General features: G+C 43.2%; 1 protein-coding gene across 2 annotated transcripts in view; it reads left to right on the plus strand.

Moving 5' to 3' along the window:
• Positions 1–17,585, plus strand: part of ADCY8 (adenylate cyclase 8) — a 228,347-nt gene that overhangs the window by 185,461 nt on the left and 25,301 nt on the right. For both annotated transcript variants that reach the window (XM_057532097.1, XM_057532098.1), the window contains 2 exons: positions 6,200–6,278; positions 15,030–15,188. In XM_057532097.1, coding sequence (XP_057388080.1) covers positions 6,200–6,278; positions 15,030–15,188 — 238 coding nt within the window. The remainder of the gene's footprint in view (positions 1–6,199; positions 6,279–15,029; positions 15,189–17,585) is intronic.

The raw sequence follows: 17,585 nt of genomic DNA on the forward strand, positions 1-17,585 counted from the left end.
CCTGGGGTTTAGATCTAAAAGCACACTAGCTGGAGTATAGGGTACCTGCATTTTCCACATTTTAAAATATTGCCAAATGGCTCCCCAACAAGATTGGAACAATTTCTCTCTTATAGGCAGCGGTCCTTATAATTCTTATTGAATTCCTGAGTGAGAATTTTATCTCATTATTTTCGATAGTAGTCCCTTGATCATGAGTAAACTTGTGCATCTTTTTTGTTGTTGTTTATTGACCATTTTCGGTAAACTTCCAGGTCATGTCTTTTGCCTGGTTTTTTATTAGGTGGTTTGCCTTTTTCTTACTAGATTTGTAAAGGTTCCTTATAAATTCTAGGTACTAATTTGTATCTGTCACGCATCTGCATCATCCAGTTTGTATCCGCTACCCTATTTAACCCTCACGGCAACCATGTGAGGAGCACAGGCTCAGAGAGGTTCAACAATTACCCGGGTGCACATAGCCAGTAGGTGACAGATCCAGATTCAAACTCAGGTCTTTCTGGCTCCAAAGTCCATGTTTGTAAATAATGCATACATCTCTCTTAAATCAAGATGAAGAATCTCTCACCATATGCCCAGGGTTCAAAGAAAGTCAAAACAGTTTCAAATTAGGTAAAATAGTTAGTGTCAAGAGATGTCCCATGGCCAAGCAGAAGCCAGCACAAAAGGCGGCCAAGAGATGTATGAACCAAATAGGCCACGTTTGTAGTAGAAATAAAAAATTAAACCATCTAAAATCTATTCATTCAGAGGAAAACACAGCATTAATGGAACAAGCCAGGGCTTTTGGCTTCAGATCCAGACTCTGTTGCATTGGAAAGTCTCTTCCCAACTCTGGACCTCGCTTTACCCATCAGTGAAGTGGAGTAACTACACTCTGGTACGGGGCTGCGTGAGGCTCTGATGTGCGTGGCACATAGTATGTGATCAGTGTCTGTTCATCCCTATCCCCTCCTTCATTTTTAGGAGAAAGGTTTAGTTCTGAATTCTGTTTTGAGGTCTTAAGGAAAAACTGGTAGTTAAATTGTTAAGTAGGATTGTAAGAGTAAAGCATAATCCCAAATTCATTGCTGCTGACATTCAAGTGCTTTTCTCAGCTTCTTCCTGACTCAAGGTCAGTTATCAGTTAGTCTTGTATTCACTCACACTCTGCTATCAACAGAATTAAATGAATAAGGAATGGAAGAGCTCGTTGAGCCTTCCCTCTCAGCTGCGTTGTAAGTCAACGGGTCAGCAGTCAAACTGTGGGTCCATTTGGCAATCACGGTCTGCTCATGCTGTTGGAATTTAACCAACCCTGTAGGAGCTCACATTGGTTCAGGGCATTTCTGCTGGATGTTCCTGAGGGCCAGGTGCCCGGGAAAGTACAGAGAACCTTGCTCAGGGCAGCCTCGCTGCATCCACACGGAGATGATCCCAGATACTCAGACTGTCTATCGTCTCATGAGGCCCCTCCCTGACAAGCCCCTGTCTCCGTGGATGACTAAGCCCAAAACAGGGGAGGCACCTGATATCTTATCAGTCCCTAAAGATTCATCCTTCTCAGCGTCCCTTACAGGGAAGACTACATCATGACATTTGTGAGTACAAGTTTAGGAGCTAAACCACCTGGACTCAAATGCCATTGCCACCATCAACCAGCTGTGTGATCTTGAGCCAATTAATTAAAAGTGATGACCTCTCTAAGCCCTGTTTTTCTCATCTGTAAAGTGGGGATGATAATAGTTCCTATGTTGTAGGAATATATGAGACGTCAAATGTGATCATGGAAACTTAGCACAAGGTCTGGCATAGCATAAGCGCTTGATGAATACTAACGATTATTATCAGACATGACCCCTTCTATACCACAAATACTGCTGTTCTAGAAATATCCCTACTACCATCTCTGGACTGCTGTACCCTACCTGATCCCCCGGCCTGCACTCTCAATCCACCCTCCTCAAAGCCGTCAAAGCCACGTGGTCAACACATTATCCTTCTTAAAATCCTGAAGGGTCTCCCTATTGCCTCTAAGGAACAAAAAGTTCAACCTGCTTGTCAAGAACGTCCAAGCTCTCCCTGGAGTCCCACTGACTCCTCCAACCTTATCTCCTGCAGCTCCACAGGTCACCATTTATAGGCCCCTATTCTAGCCACAGGGAACCACGTGCCGGTTACCAGATTCTGCACACACCTCCCCCGCCAACACATCATACTCAAGGCCCTCCCCCCTCAGGGAAGCCCATTCTGATCATTCCTCATTGTCTAATCTGTGCACATAATTTTTTATCATTGCACTTATCTCTGTCTCTTCCAATCATTAATTGCCATGTCTTCCTCTTCCATTAGAATAGGAGTTTTGAGGGCAAGGGCCATTACTCATGTTCATATTTTTGGCACCTAGTGGAGTATCTGGCAGCAGGTGTCCAATTCAATGTTTGTTGAATGAAATATGAGATGAATGAGTGACTGATAGAAGTATTATTTCATTTAGAATCATATTACACCATTAGTTCACGGTTGGCTAAGTGTCATCTATCTACAACCCTATGATTTTTGCTCACCGTTACCCGTAAACTTTGTGCTCCCCATCCTGTAAGCACAATTTGCTTTCGGACTTAAGTGTCATACCTCTGTTGTGGGCTTTGGTAGGCCCTGCAGAGTCGCAGATGAATAAGACACTATAGGGAGCTTAGAGGCAAGTATTTATAAGTACGTGCATGTGGGAGGGCATGATAGCTACAGAAAAAGCATCGTTGAGATCTGGATTGACAGCCAGCCTTCACCATTCACTAGATCTGTGGGGTGGAGTGTATCGTTTAGCATCTGAGTCTCAGTTTCTGCTTTACTAGAATAGGGATAATACTACTTTAAGTGTTGCTATGACAATTAAAGCAGGCAATGTATGCAAAGTGTTATTAGAGGTATGACAGAATCAGCGCTAAGCAAATGCAGTCATTAGTATGGCAACAGAATAAAAGATAAATTCAAACTGGCTGGTTTATTTTGGGTTTCATGAGGGGAAATGGGAGCTAATAGCCACTTTAAAATTTGGCTTCAGATGCTCAATGGCTAACGCTCCGAACTTGGTGCCTGAGATGTGAATTCTCATCCTGGCTGGGACACAAATCAGCTGTGTGACCTCAAGCAAGTGCCTTCTTCTCTCTGGGCCTCGGTTTTCAACCAATAAATGAAAAGGCTTGCAAGGACTATTATATTATGTATGGTACACATAATATGGAATTGGATGAATCCATTAAATTCACATTGTAAAGTATTTACTTACACGGAATTATTTCATAATACATACTAAGTGCAAAAGTAGGTTACAAAACAGTATGAACGATACAGTTCTAAATTTGTAAACATAAATATATTTTTGCATAAAGGAAAAGGAAATGACACTGAGGTGATTCCAAAATATTAACCATTGTTTTCTCTGGGTGGAAGGCTGAAGGATAATTTTTATTTTTATTTTTTTATTTGAGAATTTGTATTAGCTTCCAAATCCACTACAACTAGAATGAGTACTTCTCTAATGATTAACACTCAAATTAAATATGAATTTTTATAAGACATCAGATAAGATGATCTCTAAAGATTGTGGTATCCTTGAGAATCACATTATTCTACATGAGTTTTCACTTAATATGTCCTTTTCTATGAGCATAGGGAGAGGATAGTATTAATTTAGTAATTTTGTTAATACAAATAAATTAGTTCAAAATGTCCTGGGTTTTATGTCTCTGCCACCCAATATCTAGCAGATATTGTACAGATTTCAGCCATTTGGCTCTCTTTGGAATTTCTTCAAATAGTCATAGAAGCTACAAAAAAAAAAAAGAAAAAATCCCTTCTAAATTCAAGTCACAGTTCTTTCTGGATGTTCTTTGGCCAGGCTGACTTACTGTGCATATTTTGTAGCCTCTACTCAGGTCATATTTTTTTCCATCTGAAATACATCCTGAAGACTCAAAGACCAGTCATAATTTTCCTTTACTTCTCTTCCAAATTTGATCTAGCCATCTCTCTGTTTTTAGTCAACCACTGCTTTCAAAATGATTCAAGAGGTGTTTATGTTTTCTCTTGAAAGTGTGTTTTAAGTGATAAATTGCTGAGCTTTAAAAAGTCTTCTGCATCACAAAGAAAAGGATATCAGAAGTGCGGGTCAGAGCAGGAGTTCATTCACGAGGAGCTAAGCATAGGACATCTCCCATTCAAACTAAGCCGTGTGAACGAGTGATTTTGTAAAATGCCACCACCAGGGGCAAGATGATGGGCTGGGAGCTTTAGGGGGTAAAGAGAGGGAGACATGGGCCACACACCATGCCAAACACGTTACCAAGATTTGGTCAATTAATTCTCACAATTAGGGAGGTAAAGGCAGCTAGAGTCTTTCACAGGGCAACGAACTGAGGCTCAGAGATATTAAGTGGCTTGTCCAAGGTCAAACCACTGGTCAGCAGCAGACCTGAGATTGGAAGCTGGGTCTGCATGACTACAAAACTCATGACTTGTATTATTTTTTCAGGAGTCCACAAACTTCAGGGGCCAGAGAATTAATTGACATGAAGGAAAGGGTGGTACTGAAATGTGCCTATTCCCCAAAACAAGCACTATGGTGACTGTGAATGAATGAATGAATGAATGGGTCCTAGTCCCTAAAATTCTGGATTGACAATATATGGCTCACTCTTCACTTCAACACTGGTGGCGGAAAGCCCTAATAGATCTGAGTCTGCATGTGGCCTCACTTGGTATATGATATTTACTTATCCTCCCTACACTAGAGGCTTGTTGACCAGCTAGCTAAGCAAGATATATGTCTCGTACCTATAGAATGCATCCCACCTTTTCCTCCCAAAGTCTTATCGACCTTTAATATTCAGCTCTTGAGTCTTCCCTGAATATCCAGCCTGGGTTACTTTCTCTTCCCATATATTCCCATGGTAACAAGAGTGTATCCTTACTAGGCAGTGTATCATGTTATGAAATTATCTGTCTGTTTGGTTCTTTCCTTTTCTGAACTGTTTTGTGGGCAGAGACGACGTGCCTTCTTCAGTTCTGTATCCTAGCATGTGCCTGGTACACAGTAGATGCTCAGTAATTACATGCTTCACTGGAGCTACAGAAAAGAAATATAATAGTGAGTTTTATCTTTTATTAGCATCTGATCTCCAAGGAAAAGCAGATGGAGCTAGGAATTCACAAATCTGAATCTTGTTTCAGCCCACAGAGTTCCTTGGTCCCCTGGGTCCCCGTGTGCACAATACCTCCCCAAGAGTAAGCACATTTCCATTCCTAAGTCCCTGTTCTACCTGGAGAGCTGGACTGGGGCTGGCCCTGTGTAAGCTGGGAGGGTCTTTTAGCATAAAGCTAGGTGAGAAGCTGGCCTTGGCAGCTGGGATCATGCCCCCATTTCCCTAAGCCCCATGCTACAAATGCTAGTCTCCAGTGAGAATAGAAAAGGGAAAACTGGAGATTGCCTGGGTGCAGCCATATTAATGCCCATTCTACTGTCTCTGAGCACTGCGTCTCATCCGTGATGGCCCCATTGTGTCCTTAACCACATCAGAGTTAAGCCACCTCTGAGTGAGTTCTGAGTATATGTATGCTTGTGGTTGGGAAGCTATGAAACAAAAGAGTAATGTGATCTGGCTTTAGTGATAAAAGATATTCTAGCAGCCATGTAGAAAAGAGATCAAAGAGGGTAACAACAGTGCCCAAAATTGAAATAGGAATTTATATAAAAACCTAAGTGTGATTCTTATAGCCCTTAGAACAGGGGCTGCCACAAAGCAAGTACCTTGCCTGCCTCTTAAATAGGATAACATCTAAAGAAAAAGAGGGGATGTTTGTCTTCACATGGATTTTTGTGACAAGAAAGTATAAGAGCTCTTTGAAATCTAGAAAAAGTGTTTTGCAAATAGAAGACATCATTATTAATGTAAGTTCATTGTCTAGATGCTGGATTCTAGAGGCTCCCAGCAGGTATGACCTATGTGACCTCATACCCTTGGGGATCAACTGAGTTCGGAATTAGCCTGTATGAAAGCCTTACAGAGAAGCCCCTATCATATAGTGGGAGCTCAAAAAACAACTGCTTCTTTCTTTTTATCCCACTCCGGTCTGAACCTCAGTTTCCTAATGGGCCTCCTTGAAGTCCCTCCATGGTTGTCAATAACCATGCCACCATTTGCATTTCTTCTTCCAACAGAGATTTCCTGGGGACCAAGGAGGCGTCACTGCTGCTGATGGCCATGTTCCTCCTCGCTGTCTTCTACCATGGACAGCAGGTAATCTGACATTTTCCTCTAACTGCCGTTGATTACCTGGCATTTCCCATTGCCGTAAAATTCACCTGAGAGGCAGTCACTCATCTCTGCAATAAATGACCTCTAGTTGCTTGCAGCAAGTGGTGATTCTTTTTTTGTTTTGTTTTGTTTTTTTTCCTTTGGCCTCACTGCGTGGCTTGCAGGATCTTAGTGTCCTGACCAGGGGTTGAACCCGGGCCCCGGCAGTGAAGGCGTCACGTCCTAACCACCGAACCTCCAGGGAACTCCCAGCAAGCTGTGATTCTTAAAGAATCAATTCCTAGTACGCATCACTTAATAAAAAACTAAGATGGAGATGATTTGGAGAGCAATATGGTTTTCATTCCCTTTAGGTATATCTCTTTCAATAAAACTATTGTTAAAAAAAAAAAAAGAGCTTTCAATTTCTGCCTGAGGCAAACTGGGACCCCTCCCAGTTCTATTACTATAGGAGTTGTGTAAACTAGGTAAACATTCAGGTTTGGGGTTTTTTTGTTTTAATTTTTATTTTATACTGAAGTATAGTTGATTAACAATGTTGTGTTAGTTTCAGGTGTACAGCAAAGTGATTCAGTTACACATATACATGTATCTATTCTTTTCTCATTTAGGTTATTCCAGAGTACTGAGCAGAGTTCCCTGTGCTATACTGTAGGTCCTTGTTGGTTATCTGTTTTTTTTGGGTTTTTTTTTTTAAAGATTTATTTGATTGATTGATTGATTGATTGACTGCTATGTTGGGTCTTCGTTTCTGTGCGAGGGCTTTCTCTAGTTGCGGCAAGCGGGGGCCACTCTTCATCGCGGTGCGCGGGCCTCTCACTATTGTGGCCTCTCTTGTTGCGGACCACAGGCTCCAGACGCGCAGGCTCAGTAGTTGTGGCTCACGGGCCCAGTTGCTCCGCGGCATGTGGGATCTTCCCAGACCAGGGCTCGAACCCGTGTCCCCTGCATTAGCAGGCAGATTCTCAACCACTGTGCCACCAGGGAAGCCCTGGTTATCTGTTTTAAATATAGCAGTGTGTACATGTCAATCCCAAACTCCCCATCAGGTTTGAGGATCATCCAGGCCAAGGTTCCAAATCCTGCCCTGCCTCCCAGAAATTTGTGGCCTTGGGCAAGTAACTTATCCCCCTGAGCCTCTGTTTCCTCCTCTCTAAAATAAGATAGTAACACCTGACTAGGGCTGTTTTGAAGCATCATTTGAGATGATTGTGTGCAGCATTTTGAGCACTGCCTTACAGAAATAGAGGAAGCGCTTCATCACTGATTTGTCCTGAGTAGATAAAGTGCCTACCGTATTGATGCCACTTCCCCATCTGCCAGGATCTAGGGTGGGCACCATGGATAGCACTGTGCAAAATCCCATCCCTGGCCCCAAGGGCTCCTGTCTCCTGGAGGAGAGCAGACCCTAAATAATGCAATGGGGGATGTGCTATGTGTGGACCAGACTTGTTCAAGGACTTCAAGAGTCAAAGAAGCAGGAAATTATTCTGCATGGGAGCATTATAACAGGCTTTACCCAAGAGGTGTCACCTGCTCTCCACGGCCGGTACGATTTCTCCATGCAGACTCAGACCATGAATTCAGTAACATTCCTCACCGGGGGAGATTCTCACTTTCTGGTAGAGCCAGGCCCTGTCTGCTTCACTGCCGTGCTCTGGATCCCAGCCCATCTCTCTTTGTGCGTGCTTCGACAAAGTAACCAGGAAAGGAAAAAAACAAAACAGGAAGACTATCAGCCAGAGCAGAAATAGAAACATACCACTGAGAAATCACCATGGAGACAGGGAGGTAACGCATCCTGAGAAACCAGGGATGAAACAGCTAAAAACCTAGAAGCTAGAGATACATACGTAAGTTATTTGTAATAAAGCGGGGTGGTAAAATGTAGTCAAGGGGGAAAAAGAGTAAATAAAACTTGGCAATGGAAGAAAAGGGGGCAAGAGTTAATATGTATCAAGCTCCTACTATGTGCCTGGCACTTCACCTGTGTTATCTCATTGCATCATCTCAACAACCCTAACGGTCGTTATTATGGATCCTGTGTTACAGTTGAAGAAAGTCAGGCTACTCAGCTAGTAAGTGAGAGAACTAGAATTCAAACCCAGATCTGTCTCCAAACCCCACCTTTCCACTTTCTAGATTGGGGAAAGACAGAAAGAATTGTCTGCATATCTTCACAATGCCAAGGGCATTCAATCCTGCAATATGACCTTACCTTGCTTTTCAATTTTAGCTGAATTTATGGTGAAACATGAAGCCAAATGTCAAAGTCTGGCCATTTACAGAATTCCTATATTTAGGTCTTTCTGGTTTTCTATGAGAGCTGGGGTCATGTCCTCCACATCTTGATGGCTTCTAGTTACAGGAGAGAACTCCTTAGTCTGACATGCAAATGACAACCCATTTGAGGGCCGTGAAGACAGAATCAGACAAGGCAATCCTAGAGAAAAACATACGTACACTCCATCACACAGGTTTTAAACTGACAAGTGAGAAATTCTCAGAGATAGCTAAGAGAGAGCAAGTTCAGAGTAGGGGTCTTTGTTCCATAATAAGAAGGATGTTTCTATCTTCTCTGTCACCTTAAGGAATTACTTTGTCCCCTCTCAGTGCTCCCTTCCTCAAAACCTTTCCACCATTCTGATTCAGTTTATTCTATTCTCCATTTGTCCTGGGAAAGCAGATAACCTCATCACATGAAGATGTGTATAAAGTAAGAATATATAAGTGAATAGTGAGGGTCTGAGTGCTCAAGTGATATCTGATTTCTTTTTTCTTCTTAACTTTCAAAAGGTTTTGAAATTATGTAACTACATCCCATAACTGTAGCAGTTACAGATGTAAGCTTTGGAGAGGAGTAGGTAAGATTCAAACCCCAACTCCGCCACTCAGTAAATATGTGACCTTCAGTAATTTACTTAATTTTCTGTCTCAGTTTTGTCACCTATAAAATGGATATGATAATAACAGGTTTTATAATTTTGTTATGTAGTATTACATGAGAATATGATTATAATATACCTTTCCCAGTGGTTTGCACATAGAATAAGTGCTCAAAAATTGTGAGCTATTAATATTTTACTCTGAAAGCAAGAGTCTGAGACAAACAGGGAATTCCCTGGGGGTCCAGTGGTTAGGACTCTGTGCTTTCACTGCTGAGGGCCCGGGTTCGATTCCTGGTCGGGGAACTAAAATCCCACAAGCCATGCAGCACAGCCAAAAAAAAAAAAACCAAACAAACAAACAATGACAACAACAACACAACAAAGAAGAGAACACAACACACAGAGAAAGTATTAGTATCCATTTGGTCCCAAGGCTGGAGCAGAGACTCAAGTCACTTGAGGTCACAGAGACAATAAGGAGGACCAGACAGAAACAGGAATCCAAATGCTTGAACTTCTAGGTCCGTTCACTTTCCACCGTGTGCCGCTGCCTGTCTGTTAGAGGATGCTTTCTGCAGGAGTGCATCACTTCAAGTGTCATTTCATAACATCCATCAGAGTCCTGTTCATCCGGATCAAGTCCGTCTACTCCTGGGTTTGCTACCAGCTTCCATCGTTTTCCCTTGTGACTCAGAGGCCCTCTATTTTTGTTAAAGGCTGAATAATCCCCATTGATGCCTGGTACGCAGCAGTATCCCAGTGGGAGCATGTGTAATTTTACATCTCCAGAGTGACAGAGGCGGTTATGTAACTGTATAACTGGGAAAGCTCATCCTGCACATATGGGGAGCGATATGCCAAACACCTCTTCCTCCGAGGCAGGTGAACATCCCGAACGCTGGACAGAAGAGAGCAGACGGTCAGGTGCCTCCTACCTCGTGCCTGATTCACGTGCAGCCCTGAGATTTGGGCTTTGCCTCAGCATGTCCATTTAGAGCAAAGGAAGTCACACCTGTGCACGGAGACAGAGATTAATGAGGTCAGGTCTCCAGTCACTTACTTCTAGGTCTGATAAAGACAGGCACTGGAATTGTGCAGCTTAGAAAGAAAGACCCAAGCCTTGGCACGAAATTCTTAAGTTTGCATCCCAGCAATGGTGCTGGGAGAATCGGTGACCTTGAGATGCTCAACAGCCCAGACCTGCCATTTCTTTACCTGCAAAGTGAAAAGTCTAATAGTTATCTATTGACAGTTGGAGAACGGCTGAATGAGGTCATAGACATAGATTATAGGGGTTAAGAGCCACAGCTTGGAGTCAAAATGCCCTGAGTTCAAATCCCAGCCTCTATTTGTGAGTCCTTGGGCACCTGACTTCACCTTACTATGCCTCCATTTCCTCGGCTGTGAAATGGGTATAATAAAGTACCTCCCTTGTTGAGCTGTCGTGTGAGTAAATGACCTTCAGTGCTTACGAAGTGCTCAGAACAGTGCCTGGTCCAAGGCAAGAACTCGGCCAGTGTTAGTTATCTTTCTGTGATCAGAGCCTGGCACAAAACATATGAACAATGTGTATTAGCTCCCTTGGTACTCTTTTCATGTAGCCAGTTCCTAAATGGTTTGGCAAAAATTAGGAGAGTGCACTTCCAAATCAATTGACATTTCTTGAGCAAATGCTTAAGAATGTTCGCTTTTAAAAACTCAGTGTCCATGCCTTCGTTTTGCTTTGCTTTTCTCTTCATGTCTGCTCTGACCACACGGTGTTGAAATGATCTCTTTCTTTTTTGTGCTCTCCTATCACCACTCAGCTGACAAAGAGACTGTTTTGCTTACCTCCATATGCCCAGCCCCTAACACATAGTAGGTACTTAGTAAACTGAAACGGAATACTTTCCTTCCATGGACGTCTGAAAAATATGTGATGCATGCCTTCACGAGACTGGCTTTGTGAAGAGATAGGACTGTACTTGGACTAAAATATCTCTTTATGAACATGCCTTAGATGCAGTGACCTGCAGTCAAAATGCAAAGTATGTTCTTGTCTTGCAACTGGACCTTGTAGTCTTTGCAGAAAAGGCTGAAATTTAGGGAGGAAAATGTACAAGCCTGGAACATATTTTGGTACCAGAAAGCAAGTAGACGACCAGAGACTGGGGTTATGTTGAAAGGAGTAGACCACCCCACTGTCAAAGATATGACAAGTTGGGCTTCCCTGGTGGCGCAGTGGTTGACAGTCTGCCTGCCAATGCAGGGGACACGGGTTCGAGCCCTGATCTGGGAAGGTCCCACATGCCGCGGAGCAACTAAGCCCGTGCACCACAACTACTGAGCCTGCGCGTCTGGAGCCTGTGCTCTGCAACAAGAGAGGCCGCGATAGTGAGGGGCCCGCGCACCGCGATGAAGAGTGGTCCCCGCTTGCCGCAACTGGAGAAAGCCCTCGCACAGAAACGAAGACCCAACACAGCCATAAAATTAAAAATAAATAAATTTAAATTAAAAAAAAGATATGACAAGTTGAAATTTAAAAGAATAATAATTGCAATGGATTGAAATGAAAGAAATATGTTAAAATGCAAAAGCTCATAGTGACACTTAAAAAACAAAACCTCATTGATTGCATCTTGATGAGGCTCAGGAACTAGCTTATTGGGAAACTTGGAAAAAATTTATAGGTAAATTAAGCATTTACCCTGCCTTTTCTTTATGAACTGTACTTAAAGGTTCTCTTTAAAAATGTATTCCAGCTAGCAAATTATGAAATACTGATAGAATTGGAATATCACTACCTAGAATATAAATGAATGTAGGTTATTATCGTCAATAGCTGCTAATATCACAAAAGGGAGATAAGCAGACATTATATGCCTCTTAATAGTAGTTCACGAAATTAACCAATTAAATCTTTTTGCAGAAAAAAATTGAACTTGAATCTCACCAAGTTTCTAGATATAACTACCAATATAGGAAAAACAAAGGACAGAGAAATGTGTTAAATACCCCTATAAAGGGTGCAATCAACAAACTCTAGACTGAGAGACATTCTAGAGGTCAGTGGCTCTCACAAAATATTGCAAAAAAAAAAAAAAAAAAATGGAGGGTGGTCCTATAGATTAAAAAAGAAATGAGACATATCAACCAATGGCGATATATGGACTTAAGTTGGATCCCAACTGAAACAAACTTAAAAAAATATAAACTAATTAGGAAATTGAAACATTGCCTAAAGTCTGCTGGGCGGGACCTCTTCAGGTGCTCAAATGACCCATGTATTCTTGATCTCATCTCTGGGGCTTTTCTATATGCTTTCCCCTCTGCCTTGATTGCTTATTCCCCCATTTTCCAGCCACCAACTTAAATTCTCCCTTCATATATCTCTTTTTTAAAAAAATTTTATTTATATTTATTTTTGGCTGTGTTGGGTCTTCGTTTCTGTGTGAGGGCTTTCTCCAGTTGCGGCAAGCGGGGGCCACTCTTCATCGCGGTGCGCGGGCCTCTCACTATCGCGGCCTCTCTTGTTGCAGAGCACAGGCTCCAGACGCGCAGGCTCAGTAGTTGTGGTGCACGGGCTTAGTTGCTCCGCGGCATGTGGGACCTTCCCAGATCAGGGCTCGAACCCGTGTCCCCTGCATTGGCAGGCAGACTGTCAACCACTGCGCCACCAGGGAAGCCCAACTTGTCATATCTTTGACAGTGGGGTGGTCTACTCCTTTCAACATAACCCCAGTCTCTGGTCGTCTACTTGCTTTCTGGTACCAAAATATGTTCCAGGCTTGTACATTTTCCTCCCTAAATTTCAGCCTTTTCTGCAAAGACTACAAGGTCCCTTTTGTAGGAACTGATATTTTGAAACCACAGTCTGGACACTGAGATTGTTCATTGCTACTAGGTTTTCATTGTTTCTAGACCTTGATTTCAGTAGGCAGAGCCAGGAAATACATATAGATCATAAGTTCATAGTGATACTTTCCAATTTTCATAGGACAATAGACTTTGGACTTAACCTCATCAATCTTATATCTGCATCTCCTTTTTCCCTTCCCAAAAATTCGAGTTCTCAGTGACACCAACACAGTTATTCATTTGCTTTATCCTACAATTCAGATACCATCATCTAACAATAATACTACAGACACCACCACCTACAAGGTGATTGTTATAAATGCTTTTAAGATTCTTGCTGCACTCTTTCTAGCCTCAGAGTATTTCTCTCTACGAATGTGCTATCAAATTATTGTGTTAAAAGGCATTTGGAATAGTTCCTCTCTGTGTGGTTGTACCTGTAGCTTCATTTGTTTGTTTGTTTGTTTTCACAGAGCTTTTAAAAAATCCATTTAGTTTTATAATTAAGTAAAATATTTCCATGATTCAAAAGTCAGGATTATAAAACAAGATATCATTTAAAAAGTTTAAATTCTATCCCTGTTTCCCCTCCCCAAGCTTCCCTTCCTCATCTCATCGGTAATGATTTTTTATGGGTTTTTTACACCTCAATTTTTTAATAAATAAAGAAAGAAATATATATGGAGAGAGAGATGTAGATATATCCTTTCCTTAGATCAATAATGGCAAACTCTACATGCATTTCTCCACCTCAGAGGCCAGCCCATCAAAGTACGTACAGAGAAATATTCTTTGTTTCTTTTTATAGCTGTATATAATAGTTTATTCAACCAACAGAATGTACACTTGGATTGTTTCCAGCTTTTGCTATTACAAATTCTGCTGAATGAATAACCTTGCACCTCTGTTTTCTCATACTTTTGCCATCCACTGAGATTTGCACGTAAGAGAAAGAAAAGAACTAGCTGAATTTTTTTAAGCCCTTGAATTCAGGGCATCTAACCATGTGTTTAATGGTGCAGCATATTGTTCATTTTAATAGTTAAAGTCTTTGAAATAATGGCATTTCCCAAAGCTGTGGTACATACAGTTTGTGAAATTCTTTAGAAAGGAAGCTCTCCACTTTCCAATGAAAAGGGGTGCTAGGACAAGAGGAAACTAATGGGTATTAAATACCTACTATGAGTCACATGCTCTACGTATAACTTCCTAAATTATTCCTATTCCAAGCTTGCCTGGTCATGAGTGTTCATCCCAATTTTAGAGATGAGGAAACAGAGACGTAGGTACTAGGCCAGGTTACAGTGCTTGAATGTGGGACCAGGACTCTAGGCCATATTGGTCTCACAACTAGATCCACTATCCTTCCATTATTAGCTCATGCATTTCTTCCTTATTGCCTCGACTGAGCTCAGACTCTACAATTGGACTCTGGGGTTAAACTCAAATCTTGGCTTCCCCACTAACGAGTGTGTGACTTTGGTCAAGGGACTTAACCAGTTTGCCTCAGTTTTCTCATCTGTAAAATAAGGATCTATAATAATACCTTCCTGTGAGGTTTGAGGTATGGATGAAAGGAGTTCATATATGTATATTCCTTAGAATGGTGCCTGGTACCATCCAACGAGTGTTAGCTGGCTTTATTATTGTAACTTATTTGTTGAGTCAACAAATAGTGACTGAACACCTTCCCTGCATGCCAGGCACACTGCTACATGGTAAGGATGTGACGCTTAGCTGGTGAGAGGACCCCTGACCTCGTGGCACTTACAGTACAGTGGAGGGCACAAACAATTACAAAATCATAGGTGCCATGATCCTGGGAAGGGGAGGGACACAGCCCTATAAAATCTATCACATTCTGACCCCTTCATGTCAGGCAAAAGGCCCCCCAGAATGTTCAGCTCAGGCTCTGTTTCGTCTGTGAGGGTCTCTGGAGAAGCCTTGTCCGCCTCCCACGTGCATGTGCCTGAAACCTTTCCTTCCCCTTCTGTCCCCTGACCCGCAGCTGGAGTACACAGCACGCCTGGACTTCCTCTGGCGAGTTCAGGCCAAAGAGGAGATCAACGAGATGAAGGAGCTTCGGGAACACAATGAGAACATGCTCCGGAACATTCTGCCCAGTCACGTGGCCCGCCACTTCCTGGAGAAGGACCGGGACAACGAGGTGAGCCCAGGCTGGCCTGGCCCCGGAGGACGGGTCGCCGCGGGAGGGCTGCGATTGGACGCACTGGTCACTGATCCCAAGCGCGGGGAGGATTTCCCTGTCCTCCTGTGAGCCCACGAGCGTGGACACCAGGCCAGCCACGTGGTGTCAGGCCGCCCAAACTGTCCAGCACTGTGAGATACACACGTGGCCTCCCCACCATCCGGTACCTCATGTGTAAGATGGAGGTAGTAAGATCTCTAGGGCAAGACTGAATTGGAATTTTAAAGTTTTATGCGTGTGTGTGTGTGTGTGTATAAAACAATTCCAGTTTGGGGTTATATAACCAAAAGGATTGAAAGTAGGGTCGCAAGGTGATATTTGTACATTCATATTCATAGCAACATTATTTAAAACAGCCAAAGTTGAAAGCACCCAAGAGACACATGGATAAGCAAAATGTGGTCTATACATAGAGTGGAATGTTATTCAGTCTTTAAAAAGTAGAGACTTCCCTGGTGGCACAGTGGTTAAGAATCCGCCTGCCAATGCAGGGGGACATGGGTTCGAGCCCTGGTCTGGGAAGATCCCACCTGCCGCAGAGCAACTAAGCCCGTGCGCCACAACTACTGAGCCTGTGCTCTAGAGCCCGTGAGCCACAACTACTGAGCCCACGAGCCACAACTACTGAAGCCCACGTGCCACAACTACTGAAGCCCACGCGCCTAGAGCCCATGCTTTGCAACAAGAGAAGCCACTGCAATGAGAAGCCCGCGCACCGCAACAAATAGTCACCCCCGCTCGCCACAACTAGAGAAAGCCCGCACACAGCAACAAAGACCCAACGCAGCCAAAAAAATAAATAATAAATTAATTCATTCATTTTAAAAAAAGAAAGAAGTAAATTCTGACACGTGCTACAACATGGATGAAGCTTGAGGACACTAAAATAAGTGAAATAAGGCTTAGCCTTTGACCACAAAAGGGCAGCTTTCTCTGAGCAAAGCAAACTAAACCTTCCAGGAATCTGAGTCACAACAAACATTCAAAAAATATTTATAAGGCACAGACTGTGGGAGAGGCACCATGCTAGCCCCCTAAAAGGCTCTGGGACTCTCGTGGTGAATTAAATATGCAAGGACTTGCCGTCACGTAGCTTATATTCAAGCGGGGGCAGACAGATAACAACCTAGTTCAGAAACACATTGTGAGGGCACTTCACATTATGACGGGTGCTCTGATGGGTGAACAAAGATCACCTGCTGGTAGCAACTGGCCAGGGCAGGTGTGGTCAGGGGCACCGCTCAGAGAAGGCCACATCTGATCTGTGGCTGAGTGATAGGAAGGACCAGGTCACACCAAGAGAGTGGGGAAGAGGCAGGACTATCCAGGAAAGAGAGAACAGCACAAGCAGAGGCGCAGGGCAAAGATGAGCTTGGGGCGAACAGGAAGGCCAGGGTAAGAAATTGTACCCGTTTCCCAAGGCTGTTATAGCAAACACCACAAACTGCATGGCTGAAAACAACAGAAATGTATTCTCTCACGGTTCTGGGGGCCAGAAGTCTGAAATCAAGGTGCCAACACCAAGCTGCCTCTGAAGTCTCTCGGGAGGAATCCTTCCTCCTCTTCCGGCTGCTGGTGGTCCCCAAGTGCTCCTTGGCTTGTGGCCACATCTCTCTAATCTCTGCGTGGGTCACATGGCCTTCTCCCTCCTTATAAGGACATGTGTCCTCTTGTCTTATGAGGGCTCTTAGATTTAGGGCTCTCTCTATAATTACATTTGCAAAGACCCTGTTTCCAAATAAGGGCATATTCTGAGGTTCTGGGTGGACATGAATTTGAGGGGTACACTATTCAACCCATTCCAAGGATGAAGGGTAGTGAGTGATGTGAGGAAAGCCTGGGCCAGAGCCTGGCAGTCAGGTCTTATGGACTATAGTAGGGTTTGAGGCACCCTTTTAAGTGCTACGGGAGCCTTTGGAAAATTTAAGTGTTCCCTAATCTGATTGGCTGCTGATAGAGTATGGATAAAAGGGTCACAAGACCGGAAGCCAGTTAGGAGACCCTAAGAGAGCCCAGGAAAGGGCCTGATGAGGAGGCCTAGGATTTGGCAGTAAAATGGAGAGAGGTGGATGAATTCCAGGTACCTTTACAAGTTGGAATCAATGGGCTCCATAATGGAGTGGATGTGGGAGGTGAGAAATGAAAAAAAAAAAAAAATCAAACCATTTGGCTCACACTTTAACCACCTAGAAAAAGGTAACTCAAGAAGGAAGTGAAAGATGCCTTTCAATGCCTGAACAGTTATCCCATGAGAGGGACTGGCCTTACTCAGCGAGACTCCAGAGGGCAAACCTAGGGCCACGGACAGTCCACAGGGGATATCTCTGTACTCTGCATTAAGAGGAATCTTGTGAT

This window comes from Balaenoptera acutorostrata, chromosome 17 (assembly GCF_949987535.1).
Source record: "Balaenoptera acutorostrata chromosome 17, mBalAcu1.1, whole genome shotgun sequence".
In the NCBI taxonomy this organism is placed as follows: domain Eukaryota; kingdom Metazoa; phylum Chordata; class Mammalia; order Artiodactyla; family Balaenopteridae; genus Balaenoptera; species Balaenoptera acutorostrata.